General features: G+C 38.5%; 1 protein-coding gene across 1 annotated transcript in view; it reads right to left on the minus strand.

The window, feature by feature from the left end:
* Positions 1 to 19,294, minus strand: part of ALDH1A2 (aldehyde dehydrogenase 1 family member A2) — a 104,797-nt gene that overhangs the window by 56,946 nt on the left and 28,557 nt on the right. Inside the window, 4 exon segments of the mRNA XM_053717523.1 lie at positions 11,922 to 11,984; positions 18,577 to 18,605; positions 18,608 to 18,694; positions 18,697 to 18,709. Coding sequence (XP_053573498.1) covers positions 11,922 to 11,984; positions 18,577 to 18,605; positions 18,608 to 18,694; positions 18,697 to 18,709 — 192 coding nt within the window.

The raw sequence follows: 19,294 nt of genomic DNA on the forward strand, positions 1-19,294 counted from the left end.
TAATCATAGATGCCTCCCTGTTTAAATCTGTCTCACATCATTTCAGTGTTGATGCAACTTTCCTTCAGATAACTGCAGTGTATTCTAGTTTCCAAAATAGTGGAACCTCCAACTAGAGGGTTGTACATGGTTATTAATACCTGTAATTGACTGCATTGAATGCCTTTAAACCTGTAATTGACTGAATTGAATCCCTTATCTTAGTTGTGTACATTGTGATCTGCTCCATATTAACTAAAATATGATTGAATGTCAATTCATGCTTACAATTAAGTGTCTAGGTGTATATACACATACATACATATTTACATGCACACACACATATATATATATATATAATTTTAATACATACATGTTTAATATGTTTGGTAAAAAAAAAAAAAAAATCATGCTTACCTGATAAATGTATTTATTTCCGGGTATATGGTGAGTCCGCAGAATCACCAATTAATAGTGGGTATATCACTCCTGGCCAGCAGGAGGTGGCAAAGAGCACTACAGCAAAGCTCTAATCCCATAATCCCCAGTCATTTGGCCAAAGGAAAAATGGAAAAAGAAGATAACACAAAATTGTAGAGGTGCCTGAGGTTTTAGAAAAAATAATGGTCTTAAATAAAGGGTGGGCCATGTACTCACCATATCCGGAAATAAATTTATCAGGTAAACAAATTATGTTTTCTTTCCTAAGATATGGCGAGTCCACGGAATCATCAATTACTAGTGGGAATCAATACCCAAGGTAGAGGACACAGATGATTAGGGAGGGACAAGACAGGTAGACCTAAACAGAAGGCACCACTGCCTGAAGAACCCTTCTCCCAAAAGAAGCCTCATATCAAATTTATAAAACTTTAAAAAAAAGTACGCAAAGAGGACCAAGTTGCAGCCTTCCAAATCTGTTCCACAGAAGCTTCAATTTTAAATGCCCAGGAAGAAGAAACAGCCCTTGTGAAATGAGCAGTGATTCTCTCAGGAGGTTGCTGTCCAGCAGTCTCATAGGCCAAATGAATAATACTCCTTAGCCAAAGATAAAGAAGTAGCCGTAGCTTTCTGACCCATGCACTTCCAGAAAAAACAAACAAACAAAGCAGAAGACTAAAGTTCTTAGTCGCCTGAAGATAAAACTTCAAAGCACACAGAACATCTAGGTTGTGCAACAAACGCTCCTTAGGAGGAGGAGGATTAGGACACAAAGAAGAAACCACGATCTTCTGATTAATATTCGTTTGAAACAACCTTAGGTAGGAAACCTAATATAGAACATAGAACCACCTTATCAGAATGAAAAATAAGATAAGGATAATTAAACTGCAGAGCCGAGAGTTCCGAAACTCTCAGAGCAGAAGAAATAGCAACAAGAAACAAAACATTCCACGATAACATCTTAATATCTAAGGAATGCATAGGTTCAAACAGAGCCTGCCTGTAAAACTCTAAGAACAAGGTTAAGACTCCAGGGAGGAGTAATGGACTTAAACACAGGCCTGATCCTAACCAAGACCTGACAAAAGGATTGCACATCTGGCGCATCCGCAAAACACTTATGCAAAAAAATAGACTATGCAGAAATCAGACCTTTCAGATTACTAGCTGGCAAACCCTTCTCCAGACCCTCCTGGAGAAAAGACAAAATCCTAGGAATCCTGACTCTACTTCAAGAGTAGCCTCTGGATTCACACCAATACAGATATTTACGCCATATCTTATAGTAAATCTTTCTTGTCACAGGCTTACGAGCCTGAATCATGGTCTCAAGCGTTCAATCTCCAAGCAGTCAGCTTCAGAGAAACAAGATTTGGGTGAAGAAAAGGACCCTGATGTAGAAGGTCCTTCCTCAGAGGGAGTCTCCACTGAGGTAGAGATGACATTTCCACTAGATCTGCATACCAGATCCTGTGAGGCCACGCCGGTGATATGAGAATCACCAATACCCTCTACTGCTTGATCCGAGCAATGACTCTTGGCAGAAGAGCAAACGGAGGAAATATGTAAGCTAGACTAAAATTCCAAGGGACCACTAGAGAATCTAACAAGAAAGCCTGTGGATCCCTTTACCTCAAGCAGAACCTCAGAAGCTTGGCATTCTGCCGAGAAGCCATGAGATCCAGTTCTGGCTGCCCCCAATTGATGATAAAACTGGAAAATACTTCCGGATGGAGTTCCCACTCCCCCAGATGAAAGGTCTCTCATCTCGGAAAAATCCACCTCCCAATTGTCCACTCCTGGGATCTGGATTGCAGAAAAACAACAGTTGTGAGACTCGCCCACTGGGTTATCCGGGCCACCTCTGTCATGGCCAAGGAACTCTGAGTTCCCCCTGGTGGTTGATGTACGCCACCGATGTTATGTTGTCTGACTGAAACCTGATAAACCGGGCAAAGGCTGAATGAGGCCAGGCCAGTAGAGCATAGAAAATCGCTCTTAGTCCCTAGAATGTTTATAGGGAGAATTGACTCCCCTTGAGTCCAAAGACCCAGAGTCTTCAATGACCCCCAAATTGCTCCCCAACCTAGAAGGCTGACATCCGTGGTTACAATCACCCAGGAAGGTCTGCGAAAGCAAGTTCCCTGGAGAGGTGTTCCTGAGACAACCACCACAGAAGAGAGTCCCTTGTCGCCTGATCCAGAACTATTTGCGAGACATAACTGCAGATGTCTGAGATGGAACAGAGCAAATGGAATGATGTCCATGGAAGCTACCATCAGACCAATTACCTCCATACCTAGAGCCACTGACGGCCAAGGAGAGGTCTAAAGGACAAGATAAGAGCCCGAAGATCTTTGTTTTTCTGACCTCTGTTGGAAATATCTTCATTAGTAGGGAGTCTATTATGGTCTCTAAAAACACTACTCTTTTGGCTGGAATCAGAGAACTCTTTCCCAGATTCACCTTCCAACCGTGGGAGCGAAGAAAAGACAACAAGATCTCCGTATGAGTTTGATTGATGAAAAGACGGCGCCTTGAACCAGAATGTCGTCCAGATAAGGTGCTACTGCAAAGCCCCGAGACCGGATCGCTGCCGAAAGAGCCCCCAGGGCCTTTTGAGAAAATTCTGGGAGCTGTGGCAAGGCCGAATGGAAGAGCCACAAACTGAAAGTGCTTGTCTAGAAAAGCGAATTATCAGAAACTTGTGATGATCCCTGTGGATGGGAACATGAAGGTACGCATCCTTTAGGTCTATGGTTGTCATGAACTGACCCTCTTGAACCAAAGGAAGAATGGAACATATAAGTCTCCGTCTTGAAGGATGTATAAGTCTCCATCTTGAAGGACGGTACTCTTAGGAACTTGTTTAAACACTATAGGTCTGAAAGTCCCCTCTTTCTTGGTAACCACAAACAGATTTGAATAAAATCCCTGACCCTGCGGAGGAACTGGAACTATAACTCCCAGGGTAAAATACAATTTAAGAACGCCTCTCTCTTTATCTGGTCTACAGATAAGCTTGAGAGAAGAAACGTCTTAAATTCTATATTGTACACCCAAGATACAATTATAATGGCCCACAGGTCTGGGACATCTCGTATCCAAGCCTGAGCAAATTGAGAAAGCCTGCCCCCTACTAGATCCGTTCCTGGATCGGGGGCCAACCCTTCATGCTGAGTCAGCAGCAGGTTTCTTAGACTGTTTCCCCTTGTTCCAAGACTGACCAGACTTCCAGAAAGACTTGGATAGTTCCTGCTTGGAAGAGGAAGAGCGGAGGGTTTACCTCTAAACTTACGGAAGGAATGAAAATTACTGACGTCCTTTCTGCTTATTCTTCTTATCCTGAGGAAGAAAAGATCCCTTTCCTCCTGTGATATCTGAAATAATTTCAGCCAAACCAGGCCAAAACAAGGTCTTACCCTTGTAAGGAATAGCTAATAACTTAGATTTAGAAGAAACATCCGCAGACCAGGATTTTAATCAAAGGGCTCTGTGAGCTAGGACCGCAAAACCAGACATTTTTGCTCATAGTTTAATGGCCTTTAAGGAAGCATCCATAATAAAGGAATTGGCTAACTTAAGAGCTTTAATCCTGTCCTGAATCTCCTCAAGAGTAGTATCTGTCTGAATAGAATCAGACAAGACATCAAACCAGTAAGCGGCCAGCGCTGGTAACAGTAGCAATACACACACAGGCTGCTATTGAAGACCTTGGTGAACATACATTTTCTTTAATAATGCCTCCAATTTCTTATCCATTGGATCCTTAAAGGAACAACTATCCTCAATGGGAATAGTTGTCCTCTTAGCCAAAGTTGAAATAGCGCCTTCCACCTTAGGAACCGTTTGCCACGACTCTTTAATTGAGTCAGCTATTGGAAACATTTTCTTAAAAATAGGAGATGGAGAAAAAGGAATACCAGAAGCACGGTCTGGAACAGGAAATACCTCCACCGCAGAGGGAACATCAAAATACTTGTTCAGCTTACTAGACTTCTTAGGGTTAACAACGATAGTAGTATCGGAGTCATCCAAGGTAGCCAAAACCTCCTAATAGTGATGTCGCGAATAGTTCGCTGGCGAATAGTTCCCCGGCGAACATAGCTTGTTCGCGTTTGCCGCGGCGGGCGAACATATGCGATGTTTGGTCCGCCCCCTATTCGTCATCATTTGAGTAAAACTTTGACCCTGTACCTCACAGTCAGCAGACACATTCCAGCCAATCAGCAGCAGACCCTCCCTCCCAGACCCTCCCACCTCCTGGACAGCATCCATTTTAGATTCATTCGGAAGCTGCATTCTTAGTGAGAGGAGGGACAGTGTAGCTGCTGCTGATTTAATAGGGAAATCGATAGCTAGGCTAGTGTATTCAGTGTCCACTACAGTCCTGAAGGACTCATCTGATCTCTGCTGTAAGGACAGCACCCCAAAAAGCCCTTTTTAGGGCTAGAACATCAGTCTGCTTTTTTTTTTTCCTGTGTAATCTAATTGCAGTTGCCTGCCTGCCAGCATGTGTGTCAGGCTCACAGCGTATACTGTGCCCACTTGCCCAGTGCCACCACTCATATCTGGTGTAACAGTAGTGTACATTTAAAAAAAAACACACTTTTTTGACTGTGAAATAATAGCAGTCAGTTTCCTTCACACGTGTGCGTTTCAGGGCCTGCCAGGGCACAGTGTCACACCAGTGCAACTCATATCTGGTATAACAGTAGTGTACATTAACCCCTTAATGACCACAGCACTTTTCCATTTTTCTGTCCGTTTGGGACCAGGGCTATTTTACATTTCTGCGGCGTTTGTGTTTAGCTGTAATTTTCCTCTTACTCATTACTGTACCCACACATATTATATACCGTTTTTCTCGCCATTAAATGGACTTTCTAAAGATACCATTATTTTCATCATATCCTATAATCTACTATAAAAAAAATTATAAAATATGAGGAAAAAAAAAAAATCACACTTTTTCTAACTTTGACCCCCCAAAATCTGTTACTCATCTACAACCACCAAAAAACACCCATGCTAAATAGTTTATAAATTTTGTCCTGAGTTTAGAAATATCCAATGTTTACATGTTCCTTGCAAGTTATAGGGCCATAAATACAAGTAGCACTTTGCTATTTCCAAACCATTTTTTTTCAAAATTAGCGCTAGTTACATTGGAACACTGATATTTATCAGGAATCCCTGAATAGCCATTGACATGTATATATTTTTTTTTAGAAGACATCCCAAAGTATTGATCTAGGCCCATTTTGGTATATTTCATGCCACCATTTCACCACCAAATGCGATCAAATAAAAAAAATTGTTCACTTTTTCACAAACTTTAGGTTTCTCACTGAAATTATTTACAAATAGCGTGTGCAATTTATGGCTTAAATGGTTGTACATTTTTCTCTGGGATCCCCTTTGTTCAGAAATAGCAGACATATATGGCTTTGACGTTGCTTTTTTGATAATTAGAAGGCCGCTAAATGCCACTGCGCACCACATGTGTATTATGTCCAGCAGTGAAGGGGTTAATTAGGGAGCATGTAGGGAGCTTTTTGGAGTTATTTTAGCTTTAGTGTAGTAGACAACCCCAAAGTATTGTTCAGGCCCATCTTGGTATATTTCATGCCACCATTTCACCGCCAAATGCGATCAAATAAAAAAAAAAAACATTACATTTTTCCAAATTTTAGGTTTCTCACTGAAATCATTTACAAACATGTTGTGCAATTATGGCACAAATGATTGTAAATGATTCTCTGGGATCCCCTTTTTTCAGAAATAGCAGACATATATGGCTTTGGCATTGCTTTTTGGTAATTAGAAGGCCGCTAAATGCCGCTGCGCACCACACGTGTATTATGCTCAGCAGTGCAGGGGTTAATTAGGGAGCTTGTAGGGTTAATTTTAGCTTTAGTGTAGGGTAGTAGACAACCCCAAGTATTGATCTAGGCCCATTTTGGTATATTTCATGCCACCATTTCACCGCCAAATGCGATCAAATTAAAAAAAATAGTCAACTTTTTCACAAACTTTAGGTTTCTCACTGAAATTATTTACAAAACAGTTTGTGCAATTATGGCACAAATGGTTGTAAATGCTTCTCTGGGATCCACTTTGTTCAGAAATAGCAGACATATATGGCTTTGGCATTGCTTTTTGGTAGTTAGAAGGCCACTAAATGCAACTGCGCACAACACATGAATTATGCCCAGCAGTGAAGGGGTTAATTAGGGAGCTTGTAGGGAGCTTGCAGGGTTAATTTTAGCTTTAGTGTAGAGATCAGCTTCCCACCTGACACATCAGACCCCTAATCCCTCCCAAAGAGCTCTCTTCCCTCCCCCACCCCCACAATTGTCCCCGCCATCTTAAGTACTGGCAGAAAGTCTGCCAGTACTAAAATAAAAAGGTATCTTTTTTTTTTTTTATATATATATATTATATATATATATATATATATATATAATATATATATATATATTGTTTAGCATATTTACATATGCTGTTGTGTAGGATCCCCCCCCTTAGCCCCCAACCTCCCTGATCCCCCCCAAAACAGCTTCCTAACCCTCCCCTTCTGCCTTATTGGGGGCCATATTTGTACTGGCAGCTGTCTGACAGTACCCAGTTTGCAAATAAAATGTTTTTTTTTTTCTATAGTGTAGCTTCCCCCCCCCCCCCCCAAGACCAATCCCCCACCCCACTCCCAGATCACTTAGATTTCCAAGTACTAAATATTTTGCACCCCTTTCTCCCACTTATCAAAAACATTTTTTTCTGCAGTGTAGCGATTCCTACCCGCTCCCTCCCGTGCACGTGCCCGCCCGCCTCCCGTGCAAACCGCCATACGTCCTCAGGCGTTAAGTGTATTTTTTCTGAGGACGTATGGCGTACATCCTCGGTCATTAAGGGGTTAAAAAAAAACTAGAAATTTGACTGTGAAATAATAGCAGTCCGTTTCCTTCACACGTGTGCGTTTTCAGGGCCTGCCAGGGGCACAGTGTCACACCAGTGCAACTCATATCTGGTGCAACCGTAGTGTGCAGTGAAATAAAACAACCCTTTTTTTACTGTAATCGATTGAATATCAGTTGCCTGCCTACAGGCGTGTGTGTGAGGCCTATTGCATCTACTCTGCCAACTTTGCCAGTGCACAGTGACACTCATATCTGTTGTCACAGTAGCTTGCACGCATAGTACCACTAATGGAAAAAAAAAATTACAGGCAGAGGCAGGCCACCCCCGAAGGGGCCGTCGTGGTCCGTGGTGCTGTGATTCCCTTTGGCCCCCTAGAATAATGCCAGTGCGTTAAACGGGAGTTTGGTCTGTCACTGTGAAGCGGGCGTAACCCCCTTACACTACCTGATGGATACAACATCATACCTGATGTTTTAAAGCACGTTATTCCAAACAATTTAGGAATGTTAGGTGATTTTATGCCCTTTATGGATTAAAACCAGAGCTCTGCATCAACTATGTAATTTTCCATGGAGTATTTGCCATGGATCCCCTCCGGCATGCCACAGTCCAGGTGTTAGTCCCGTTGAAACAACTTTTCCCATCACTATTGTGGCCCAGAAAGAGTCCCTGTGGGTTTTAAAATTCGCCTGCCTATTGAAGTCTAATGGCGGTTTCGCCCGTATCGCGAACGGACAAATTTTATATTTGCGACATCACTACTCCTTAAGTAACAAGCAGAGTGTTCCAGCTTAAATCTGAAGGACATAACTTCAGCATCAGCAGAAAGGAATTATACTGCCTGAATCCGAGATCTCACCCTCAGATGCACCCAAAGAATCTTCATCTCAGACTTCTTGAGAGAAATACTTTGATTAGCCACTTCAGGATCAGAAACCTTAGTTACCGTTTCTGTGGCTTTTCTATGCTGCAGGGAAAACGCAAAAGGAAATTTTAGACAACCGCACTCAGATACCGCAGAGGGAAGCAATATCTTGCAAAGTAACCCCAGACAGAGTATGAGGGAAAACGCAGGCCACTGCATGTGCAGATGAATAGGATTGGGACTGCTTGAGGAGACAGCTGCGCCACATCTGAAACAGGAGGCTCCTAAACAGCTTCCGCCTTAGCTAATAATGGCTCAGGGTCAAAAAGGTCTATTTCTAGAAGCTAAAGTTCTTTTAATACATGAACAAAAAGTTACTGGGGGTCCCACCTGGGCATCAAAACATAAGCTACAGGTAACATCTTGCACAGCCTTTTTGACCATAATACAAAAAAATTAAGCATGAAGATTTTTAAAATCTTTTAACAAAGGATATAATACAGAACAAAAAAATGTTCATAAATAAAATGTTCCTTTATAAATTTAGCAAATCAAGAAAAAAATACCCCAGGCAACACTCTACACCTCAGCCGAATTACTGAGGTGCCCTACCTGTCCTGCAACCTGCAGCAAACTGAGGAAAAAATGATCCCGCTTACAATCCGGATTCCAGAGAAGCAAAAAAACAGCAAGAAGCCTTCTAAAAAGCAGAGACATCTGAAATATGGTGCACCTCACTCTACAGAAGTGAAGAAAAGCGCCAAAAAAAAGCTCTGACATCAAAGAATCAGAACATCCACTAAAAGGGGCGGTCCTACAGCTGACAAAAAGCCCTTTTTTTTTTTAACAACTTTCTGAAACTCCGGCTTAAAAAACAAACAATAAAACCCCCAATAAAAGTACATAATCCGTTACTAAAAACCATCAATAAAATAAATAATCTCCTCACACTAACAGTGCCTGCAAAAACTGCCATAAAAAGCTTCACCCTGACAGGAATAATAATAAAAAATGTTCCCCTGCAGCGATTCAGCTACATAAGTGCCAATTTTTTCCTGTTTACACAGAAAAAATAAAACTGGCACTTACTTAACATTTATCTGTCCGACAGTAGAACAGCTCAACCTAGTTTGAGAGAATGCCATCCCTCACATGGACCTGTGGAAATACAGAAAGACTGAGTAAACCTACTCAGGCTATCTAAATAGGGTAGCAAAATGCTTTGGGAAAAACGCAGTTGAGGATTGTACCCGACAAGTTCCCAATTGCTCAAAAGCCACCACCTGCCCTACTGAAGAGACTGACATGGGCTAAGGCTAGACCCTATAGAAAGACCAGAGCAAACCTACTCTGCTTTCAAAATAAAAAAATCTTGAGTGTAGATCAGAAACCAAAACTTCACCTCCACCTGCACCGCAGACAAAGAGAATGACTGGGGATTATGGGTAAGGGAAGTGACATATATAGCAGCTTTGCCCCCTCCTGCTGGCCAGGAGTGATATTCCCACTAGTAATTGAGGATCCCGTGGATCACCACATCTTAGGAAAAGAAAGCATGCAATTTAATATATCAGACAATAATACTCAGCTGCATGATTTTTGTTTTTATATTGCCTATAGGCCCTCAGAAACTCCCTATAAAAATCCCAAAGGAATTTATTGTTGTGAATATATTTTTTGCATGTCTGCTATTCTGTGTCTAAGAAAACTAGAGGCTCTCGGTTTGAGTACATCATTATTCCATGGTAATGGGCACCAATGCCTGAAGAAAAATATGACAGGGTCATATAGCATTTAAAAAATATAGTAAATAATCAGGATTGAGCAGAAACTAGAGAAGACGACAGCTAAAAACCTTTTTATACCTTTCACAGCAAAAGCTTGGATTCTTTGGTGAGTTCTACATACCCTTCTCATGAGGTATGAATGTATACATGTAAAACCTGCAGCATGATGGGATCTTCCATACATTGTGCACTCTTGCAAATGCACTTTTTAAATATGTTTGATAATTTATGATTCTTTTAATATTAAAGATTGTGAACATTTAATTGGAGCATAGCCTCGTTTGTTATATTCACTATAGCTGCTTTAGAGCTACAAACGGCACAAGTTATAGCACTACATAGGTCTTTGTTGTATTGCTTTGCACTGCTACTCAGCTTACCACAACAAAATATTTAACACAATATTTCCCAACTTAGGATCCAACTGTCACAAACGTGTAAAAGAAATTACAGCAGAACCTCATCACAGCAAAAATTCTACACAAAAATAAAAATGTAAAAAATAAATAAAGTAAATAAAAGGGAGGAGGCTGCAACCTACGTAAGTTTTGCTCATTAGTTTGTCATGCGTTTTAACTTTGTCCAAAAAAAAAAAAAAATGGAAACCTGTTTTCTCTCCGACTATAGAAGTATCCACATACAAGTCTTGATTTTGTCTCTTGGCCCACAGAGTCTGAAAATTTACGTCCTGGTCCTTTGCAGAAATTCCTGCCCCTCCACTTGTGCGCTATTTTGAACGGACGCAGGAAGAGAAGTACTTTTCTTTTTTTCTCTGAATATGCCTGTATGTGCTGCCCCTGTTAAATACTGCCTGGGTCAAGTACCTCTAAACCATCCACATGCTTTGCCAAGTTTCAAATCAAGCTTTGAAAGTGCATAACCCCTTGTCTAAATAGTAAGGTCCATAATAAAGAATCTATTAGGTACAAATAACATCTCCCAACTTGTGTGTGTGACTTGTGGCGGGACTAGCTATTTCTAACGATTATATTAATTCTAGGCCAGAATACTTAATAACTGGGATGTACGTGCATAGTTATAATATAACGCTTGTGATTAACCCTTGTAACTCTTACAGAAAGTTAGATTAGCTATCAAACCCATTAAACAGTTAGGTCTCTAATTTCTTCTCTAAGCAATATACAAAATAATATATAGCAAGATGATACATGTGCATTGCAATATATGAATTTAGCAGCAAAGTGCTATACAAAGATCAGTTACCACATAAGAATGTTGCTCAACCTAAACATTTTATTCTTCACTATACAACACCACATTATTTTATGCTTTTGCTTTAAATTAAAAAGAAAAAACGTATTTTAAAAAAAATTGTGTGACATTGGAGTGACACAAAAATATTGCTGGTTACAAATGAGCTCATCTCCTCTTGCAGTACTCTCTATCAATATAATGCAGATATTCTGGTTAGGACCGTTTTAACTCTATAATTAACAGTAGCCAGAACACTAACTGTGGTCATACATATCCCTAAAATATGCAGCCACCTGCAACATTTCGATTAGGAGGCTAAGAGTAAGCATACCCCAATGATGAGCTGTTGAGGTACCTTGTTATATGACCCATAAGTGCTCCAATGCTATTATTTTTATAAAGTATTTCATATGTAGATTATAAATAACGGAATTAAAAGTATACATTATCAAAGCTTTATTTTTCTTTCTGCCTAAGCCTTGTTGAATTCCATTGCTTGAGAACTTCATTCCTCATAAACAGAACTTAAACCTTATTAACCTATTCAAATAAGCATATGCAGTGAAGCTGCTAAAGATATGTCAACAAAACGGAGCTTTTTTTTTTGGTTGTAGAAATACACAGCTGCAAGCTCAGTGTTGTGTGAGACTGCAATGAAACCCAACTCCAAAAGAAAAACAAATAGTAAATCACGGGGAGGAGATACTCACTGGAATTATCTGTCCACAAACTCCGATAGGTTCGTGCCTTGTAAATGTAAAATAATCACCCATCTGAAAAAGATTACCACAGTTTGTTAAACAATAAGCCCTGGCAAGTTTAAGTCATTAAAAAAGGAGAAAGGGTTTCACCCTCCTCAAATAAAATTGATTTTTTTTCAGTTAGACACAAATGTGTATGTATTTCTGTACTCAAGCAAATTAACCCAACTTACAATGTGGGTAACTTTTCAAGTGTCAAGATGACAACATATTTATTGTTATCAAAACCAGAGAGAGATAGAAGATAGACAGGACAGACATTAGTATGTGCATTCAGATTTCCACTCTAAGATCTGGATTTGCAAAGTGGGGATAATTTCAGGAATCAATCCGGCTACAAAAATATCTGACTGAAACAAGCGGATTCTTCCTTCCTCACATACCTAATAAATATACATAAATTACACACACAGACAGAATATATATATATATATATATATATATATATATATATATATATACAAACAACAAGCTTGCACTCTACTGGGTCTTTTTTGTGAAATATTTTACTTGAAAAACTGTGACGTTTCGAGACAAAGTATCCTTCTTCATACTTTGTCCTCGAAACGTCACAGTTTTTCAAGTAAAATATTTCACAAAAAAGACCAGTGAGTTGCAAGCTTGTTGTTTTTCTATACTAATTTCTATAACTAATATATATATACTATATATTATATATATTATATTACACATACGTACACTACACACACATACTTATACACATAAATATACACACACATCCATCTCTTGACCTATATATATTGTATACTTATTAGTATGTTGGTTTTTATGTAAAACCATTTTTCTTAATTTTTTTCCATGAGAAGCATGAAAGTAAATACAGTAGATTCCATAATCAACAAATGCATGATAAAAAGACAATGCAAAAGCACTTAATATCGAAGTTATGTCTATTTCCACTCCTCCTCGTATCATGTGGCAGGCATCGGCCAATCACAAATGCATATATGTATATTCTGTGAAGTCCTGCACATGCTCAGAAGTTTGTAACTCAAAAAGTGTAATATAAAAAGAATGTGCATGTTTTGTTAATGGAAGTGAATTTAAAAACGGTTTAATAATTGTAATGCTATGATTAATGAAAGCTGCTCTTTCATACATACAAACATTGTGAGGGCAAAGCCCCTTGAAAATCAAAGCCACTTGACAAGAAGGCAATCATTGACACCTTCCCTGTATTTTTTAGGGAATAATTAGCGACATATCCACATTAGAAACACATCTTAAAGAAAATGATTTTGTACAGAAGCTTTTGTTATCCAAAGCACTTGCACATTTTGAGCCTCACAGACTGTCAGTCCATTAATCCCAGCCTGAGAAAGAAACGTTATTACGAGAGTAGAGTTTCACTTCTCCAGTCACACGAGAGGAAAGTTACACTATAGTCAGAACTGTCAGCTTGTTTAGGTTGGTATTAAGCCTATGAAGGGACCACCACCTACAATACACACACAAAAATGTATGAATATTTTTCAGGGACATCTCTGAGTTTAATGCCCAACTTCTTCTTGTCTGCAGTATGGCAGATTAGACTGGTTTGTGAAGCGTAACAAAATTCTTAAGCACACTACTGCTGTATACTGTTAACACATTTTCTCCATTAAGTATGGTGAGCAGGGAGTTGCAGTATGCTTAATATCAATTTTAGACATACCAGCTGGTGAAAAACCCTGGTGTTTTACATATGTTTAGTGGGAAAAAGAAGCAGTTGTGCTTCATAAATTCTCACAATATGGGGACTAAATAAAAGTGACCATTGATTGAGATCATTGTTATGGTTTAAATGACGATCCCACTGGAACATAATTCTAGACAAACAAAGCTGCACCTGTTTTCTCTTGTAGTCACAAGGGTATAACAAAATAATTCACAGCATAATTGTAAAGTTCTGTAACAGCAGAGAGCTAAGATTTTACCCTCAACTTTTAATAATATAATTTGGCTTTCAAACATAAGAGAAAATTCACAGTAAATTACATTTAAAAAATAAAACATATATATGTGTGTATGTGTTTGAGTCAGAAGGAATAGTTCTTACTGCTGATATTCAAACAAATTATTTAATCAAGGAAGTCAATATTTTGGCGCTCGATTTATCAAGCTGCTGCTGACAGGGGTGCATATACGCACCCCTGTCCATCGCAGTGTGCCTCTGGCAGGCTAAATTCTCCTGGTGGAATTCAGCATTGCACACGAGTGCTATAGTGCAGTTGCGGTGCAAATCCCGACCCCTTGCCGGCACACAACCAATTATGCACGGGCATGAGCTGTCAATCTCCCTGTTCGGACGAGACCGGGGAAAATTGAAATTTGCCACCTTATAAAAAGGTTAGGAAAGTAGCCAGTCTGATGACCACTGCTTGTTAAATACGTACTGCAGGCTCCTCTTGTGAGAACCTGCAGTTGTGGCGGGTCGAAAGACTTTGCGAAGCCCTTTATAAATCGACCCCTTACTATAACAATCTAGTGTGAGAATTCTTAAAGGCATTACTGAACACATTTATTTTTTCTTTTTATGATCAGCAACTTTCTATTTACTCCTATTATAATTTTTTCTTCTTATATTCCTGCTAGTTCAAATAAAGATCAAAGAGAACAAATAAAATTGATAATAGGAGTAAAGAAAGTTGCTTAAAAGTGGAATACGCTATCTGAATCATAAAAACGGAAAAAATTGGGTTTCATATCCCCCCTTTAAGGGTTTTTGATCGATATGTGGTTCAAGGCAAATAGTGGCTAATATGGGTCCATAGTGTAAAGTGTGATTACTATTTTGTAACCTAAAATTAAATAGTGCAGGTTGCATTTCTACTAGTTTGGCAAGTTGTACATAAGAATGGCAGGTTAATACATCAATATGCTTGCGCATGGCATCACCAATGTTGAATTCTAAAGCAATAGTAGTACTAGTAAATAATTGGAAAGTGATGTCTGGGGTTTATCCATGTTCATTTAGCTGATGAATTCGAATAAGTGAAAAATGACCTCCTTAATGGATTGTGGTCCCGTAAAAAACGGAATGGTACAAGTTAAGAATTAGGGCCCTTTTTCAAATGATTTAACCCCTTTGCTACCGGGAGTTTCAGAGGAAAAACCTTGATCAAATTACCTGAGAATTTTTAGATTGTTTTTGCACATCACCCCATTTAAACAGAAATGGAGCCTTGTTCTTTTTTTGTTTTCTTTTTTAAATGTACCTAATTTGCTTGATGTTTGTTGAAAGCTATACCTAGGTAAGCTCAATATGCTAATTTCTAAGCCTTCTATCTCAGTGCAATTTTTACAGTTTTTCAAAGCTAGACTATCCCCAATTGATGTGCCATATAAATAACATTGTGCTCATTCCCATGGCATTATTTATGAGTCAGCACTGATAGGCTAAAATGCAATACTGTCAAAAGAACTGAAATAAGGGGCAGTCTGCAGAAGCTTAGACTACAAGGTAATCAGCGGTAAAAAGTGAATTAATAAACCATGTTGGTTATGTAAAACTGGGGAATGGGAAATAAAGTATTATTCTCTCTTTTTTAACGATACCAAATTCTGGAATAGACTTGTCCTAAGTAGACAACCTAGGGTATTGATCTAGGCCATTTTGGTATATTTTCATGCCACCATTTTGCTGCCAAATGCAATCAACTAAAAAAAATAAAAAAAAATTGTTAACTTTTTCACAAACTTTGGATTTCTCACTGAAATTAAATTTTCATACCGCTTGTTGCAATCATCACACAAATACATGTAAAAGCTTCTCTGGGATCACCTTTATTCAGAAATATCAGCTTTGCCATTAGTTCTTTGGTAATTAGAAGGCCCTAATTACAACAGCGCACCGCAATTCTGAAATTTCCAGCAAGTGAGGGGTTAATTAGCTATTAACGGTAATATTATTGTAGTGTAGGGATTAATCTCCCACTTCCCTCCCTAAACAGCTTTCTTCTCTCCCCCCACACCACCATCTTAGGCACTGACAGACAGTTTGCAGTTTCGGTTTTTTGTTTTATTAATTACTTTTTTTGCAGTATAGGGATCCCTACTCAACCCTCCCACCAATAGCAGCCATCTTAGGTACTGGTAGCGGTCTAGTTTTAATTACATTTTTCTGTAGTGTAAGGATCCTCCTTCACTCCCCCACCTATCCCCTATGTGCAATCATTATGTAGGACCCTCCTCCTACTTTAATTTCCCCTTTCTATTATAGCATAGGGACCCATCCCCCATCTCCCTACCAAAACTACTTTTGCATAGTGTAGGGTCCCTTGACAAACTGCGGACTGCTTGGGCTTCCTAAAAGGTCCAATAATATAGATTTGCATTATGGTACGCTGGGCTTTGCAACGCATTATGTAGATCTACGTTGTTATGGGTTTAATACACAAAGTTCCTTACTGATCAGCAATGAAAATGGCCTGATTGCGATCAGGCCCGACATCCGTAACAGGGCTAATCTGCAGCCGGTTAAACTATGGCTAATTATCAAACAATAGATAACTTCATAACTTTCCATTCACTAATGAACAGTTCAGGTAGACCATTACTTCTAAGTTATGTGGGGGAAGTTAAAAAATGTTTTCTGTAATTCATCCTGTTTTCTATTAAAAAAGTTTTTTTTCCTTTGAATATAACTCATAAATAGATATTCCTGTTTCCATAACAACAATATAACATTTGTTTAATCACATCAGACATGTGGGAATCTAGCTATGAGTTACAAAAATGCAAAGGAAGTCCTAAAAGCATTTGTATAACAAATAGTGCTGGATGTGTCTTTATGATGTTTATCATAAAGTAATCAACTTTACCCCTTAAAAGTACAGTACTCTCTATCGAAGAAGCAAAAACCTGCCCCACTAAAATTCCCCAATGATCTATAGCTCTTCTCTGGGGAAATTATCCCAAGAAGGATTTTGTGTGATTTATGTCCATGCAGGGGTTTCTTTTTGGGGTGGGGGACTGTTTTTTTTTTTTCATTTATTGAAAAATTTAACAACATAAAATTCAATCTTAAAAAAAATTACAGCAGCTTGACACAAACTAACAATATAAAGGGAACATGAAAACCCAACTTTTTAAGGTTGGAATTTCATTTCACCCATATAGCTAAGAATACACTTCCTAGCTAATAAAATCTAGGGTAGACAAAGCATTTTTCCCCCATATGGGAAAATTCATTTAAATTACAAAACACAATTTGTTTAATTTCAATACTTTAATAGAGTTAACACTCTTGGAAAACCCAAAAATACTGAACAATGTCCATTGGGTGGCAAGTTAATGCTTTCTATTAAGCCCTCCTTAATTGCAAAATGCATTACATTCAGGAACAGAAGCCCACATTTTTTTATTTCATGATTCTGACAGAACATTTAATTTGAAGCAACCTTTCCAATTTATCTTCTATTATCAAATGTGCTTCATCCTCTTGGTATCCTTTGTCAGGAGCAGCAATGCACTACTATGAGCTAGCTGACAGATCATGTGATCCAATGACAAGAGGCATATATGTGCCGCCACCAATCAACAGCTAGCTCCCAGTAGTGCATTGGTGCTCTCCAGCAAAAGGATATCAAGAGGATGAAGCCACATTTGCTAATAGAAGTAAATTGGAATGAATGATACCAAGAGAACAAAGCAAATTAGACAATACAAGTCTACATTAAAAGTTGTTTAAAACTTGCCTGTGTTGTCTGAATCATGAAGTTTAATTTTTACCTTACCGGCCCCTTTAAACAACTTTACAATTTACTTATATTTAAAAAAAAAAAAAAATCATGGTATACTTTGTTGAAAAGCGAGGGAGGTGAGCTCAGGAGTGTGCACGTGTCTGCAGCACTATAGGGCAACAGTTTTCAACAATTTTATACATTTACAAGAGCACTAGATGGCAGCCCTTTATCCTGGCATGTAGTGCTTCAGACATATGAATGCTCTGTAAATCTCTTCAATAAAGAATAGCATGAGAAATTTAAGCAAATTTGATAAAAGAACTAAATTGGAAGGTTTTTTTTTTCTTCTCTTGTTTCTTTGTTTGTTAACGGTTATGCCTTGTCTGAATCATAAGAAAAACCATTGGGTTTGATGTCCCTTTAATTCATTAAATTCAACCACTGTGTCAGAATTTTCTTAGGTGGATCAGGTATCAATTTAGGATCTCAAATATAATCTTCTAAGGGCAAATTGAACCACACTGTACTTCCATGTGCAAAGAGCCCATCAACCTTTCTATTTTTCTTCGATGTTGAAATGTGTTAAGTGATTCAAGTTATCAAATATACTGCAAAGAAGAAAAGAGATTTTGTTTTTCTTTTTCTCATTGTGTTACATTAATAAAGCCCAATGAGCTCAATACGATAATAAAAAACCAATGTACAAGCCGTTATTTGTACTAACGTGAGCATTTTTTTAAACTGGTGTAAAATGTAGGTGGGATTAAAACTGGAGTGGCAGTATTGATGGAGCTTTATAATAATCCCAGTAGAGTTTATCGACAGGGGAGAAAAGGTGGCAAATGCATGTTGTTCACTAAAGAAACGTGTTGATACTAGTGTAAAAAAACAAAAAAAAAACTCACGAACATTGTCACATACCTGCTGGGGATGGTCATCCCATGTTCTTGTCTGCATATCCAGCATAATATCTTAAGGTTTTTATAACTCCCTGGAGATCCACATAAAAGGACTGTAAAAATGGTTTGCCACTGTCAGTGACTCAAGGGTCTAAAATAAATAAAATAAGTATTAACATTTTGCAAGTACAAAACCACGTTTCATGGAGAGTGTTTGTCATATGCAGAACATTACACAATGCATGTCAAGCTGACACGGAGCGCTCTTCAAATAGAGGTATCCAAGGCAGACACTCATAAATGGTTGGTTGTTTATTTCATATCCTTCTGTGAAGGATCCACAAATTAGTCCTTTCTTTTTGCAAGACCGTTATTACCAGCACATTGTTACTTGAATGTCTTCATCAATTCTTCATGGGGGAATTATTTAAAATCTGTTCTTGAACAATACATTTATTTTTTATAAATATTAATAAACCAGAAATAGCATGTCCTAGATCTCTGTCTTCTTGCATCTCACACGTATTCAGTTTCCAAACACCTGGTTTAAAATTTGCTTTTTCATTGCCAAAGTCATTATTATTATTATTTTTAAATTATTATTATTATTATTAATTATCTGTTTGTTTTCCCACATCCCTTGCCACTCTTATCTTAGTTTTTACTTTGCTTTGCCTCTATTTCTCTCTAATCTAACCCCATCATTTTCCCTTTGTGATTCGATAGCGTGACTCAA

This window comes from Bombina bombina, chromosome 6, assembly GCF_027579735.1.
Source record: "Bombina bombina isolate aBomBom1 chromosome 6, aBomBom1.pri, whole genome shotgun sequence".
NCBI classification, from domain to species: domain Eukaryota; kingdom Metazoa; phylum Chordata; class Amphibia; order Anura; family Bombinatoridae; genus Bombina; species Bombina bombina.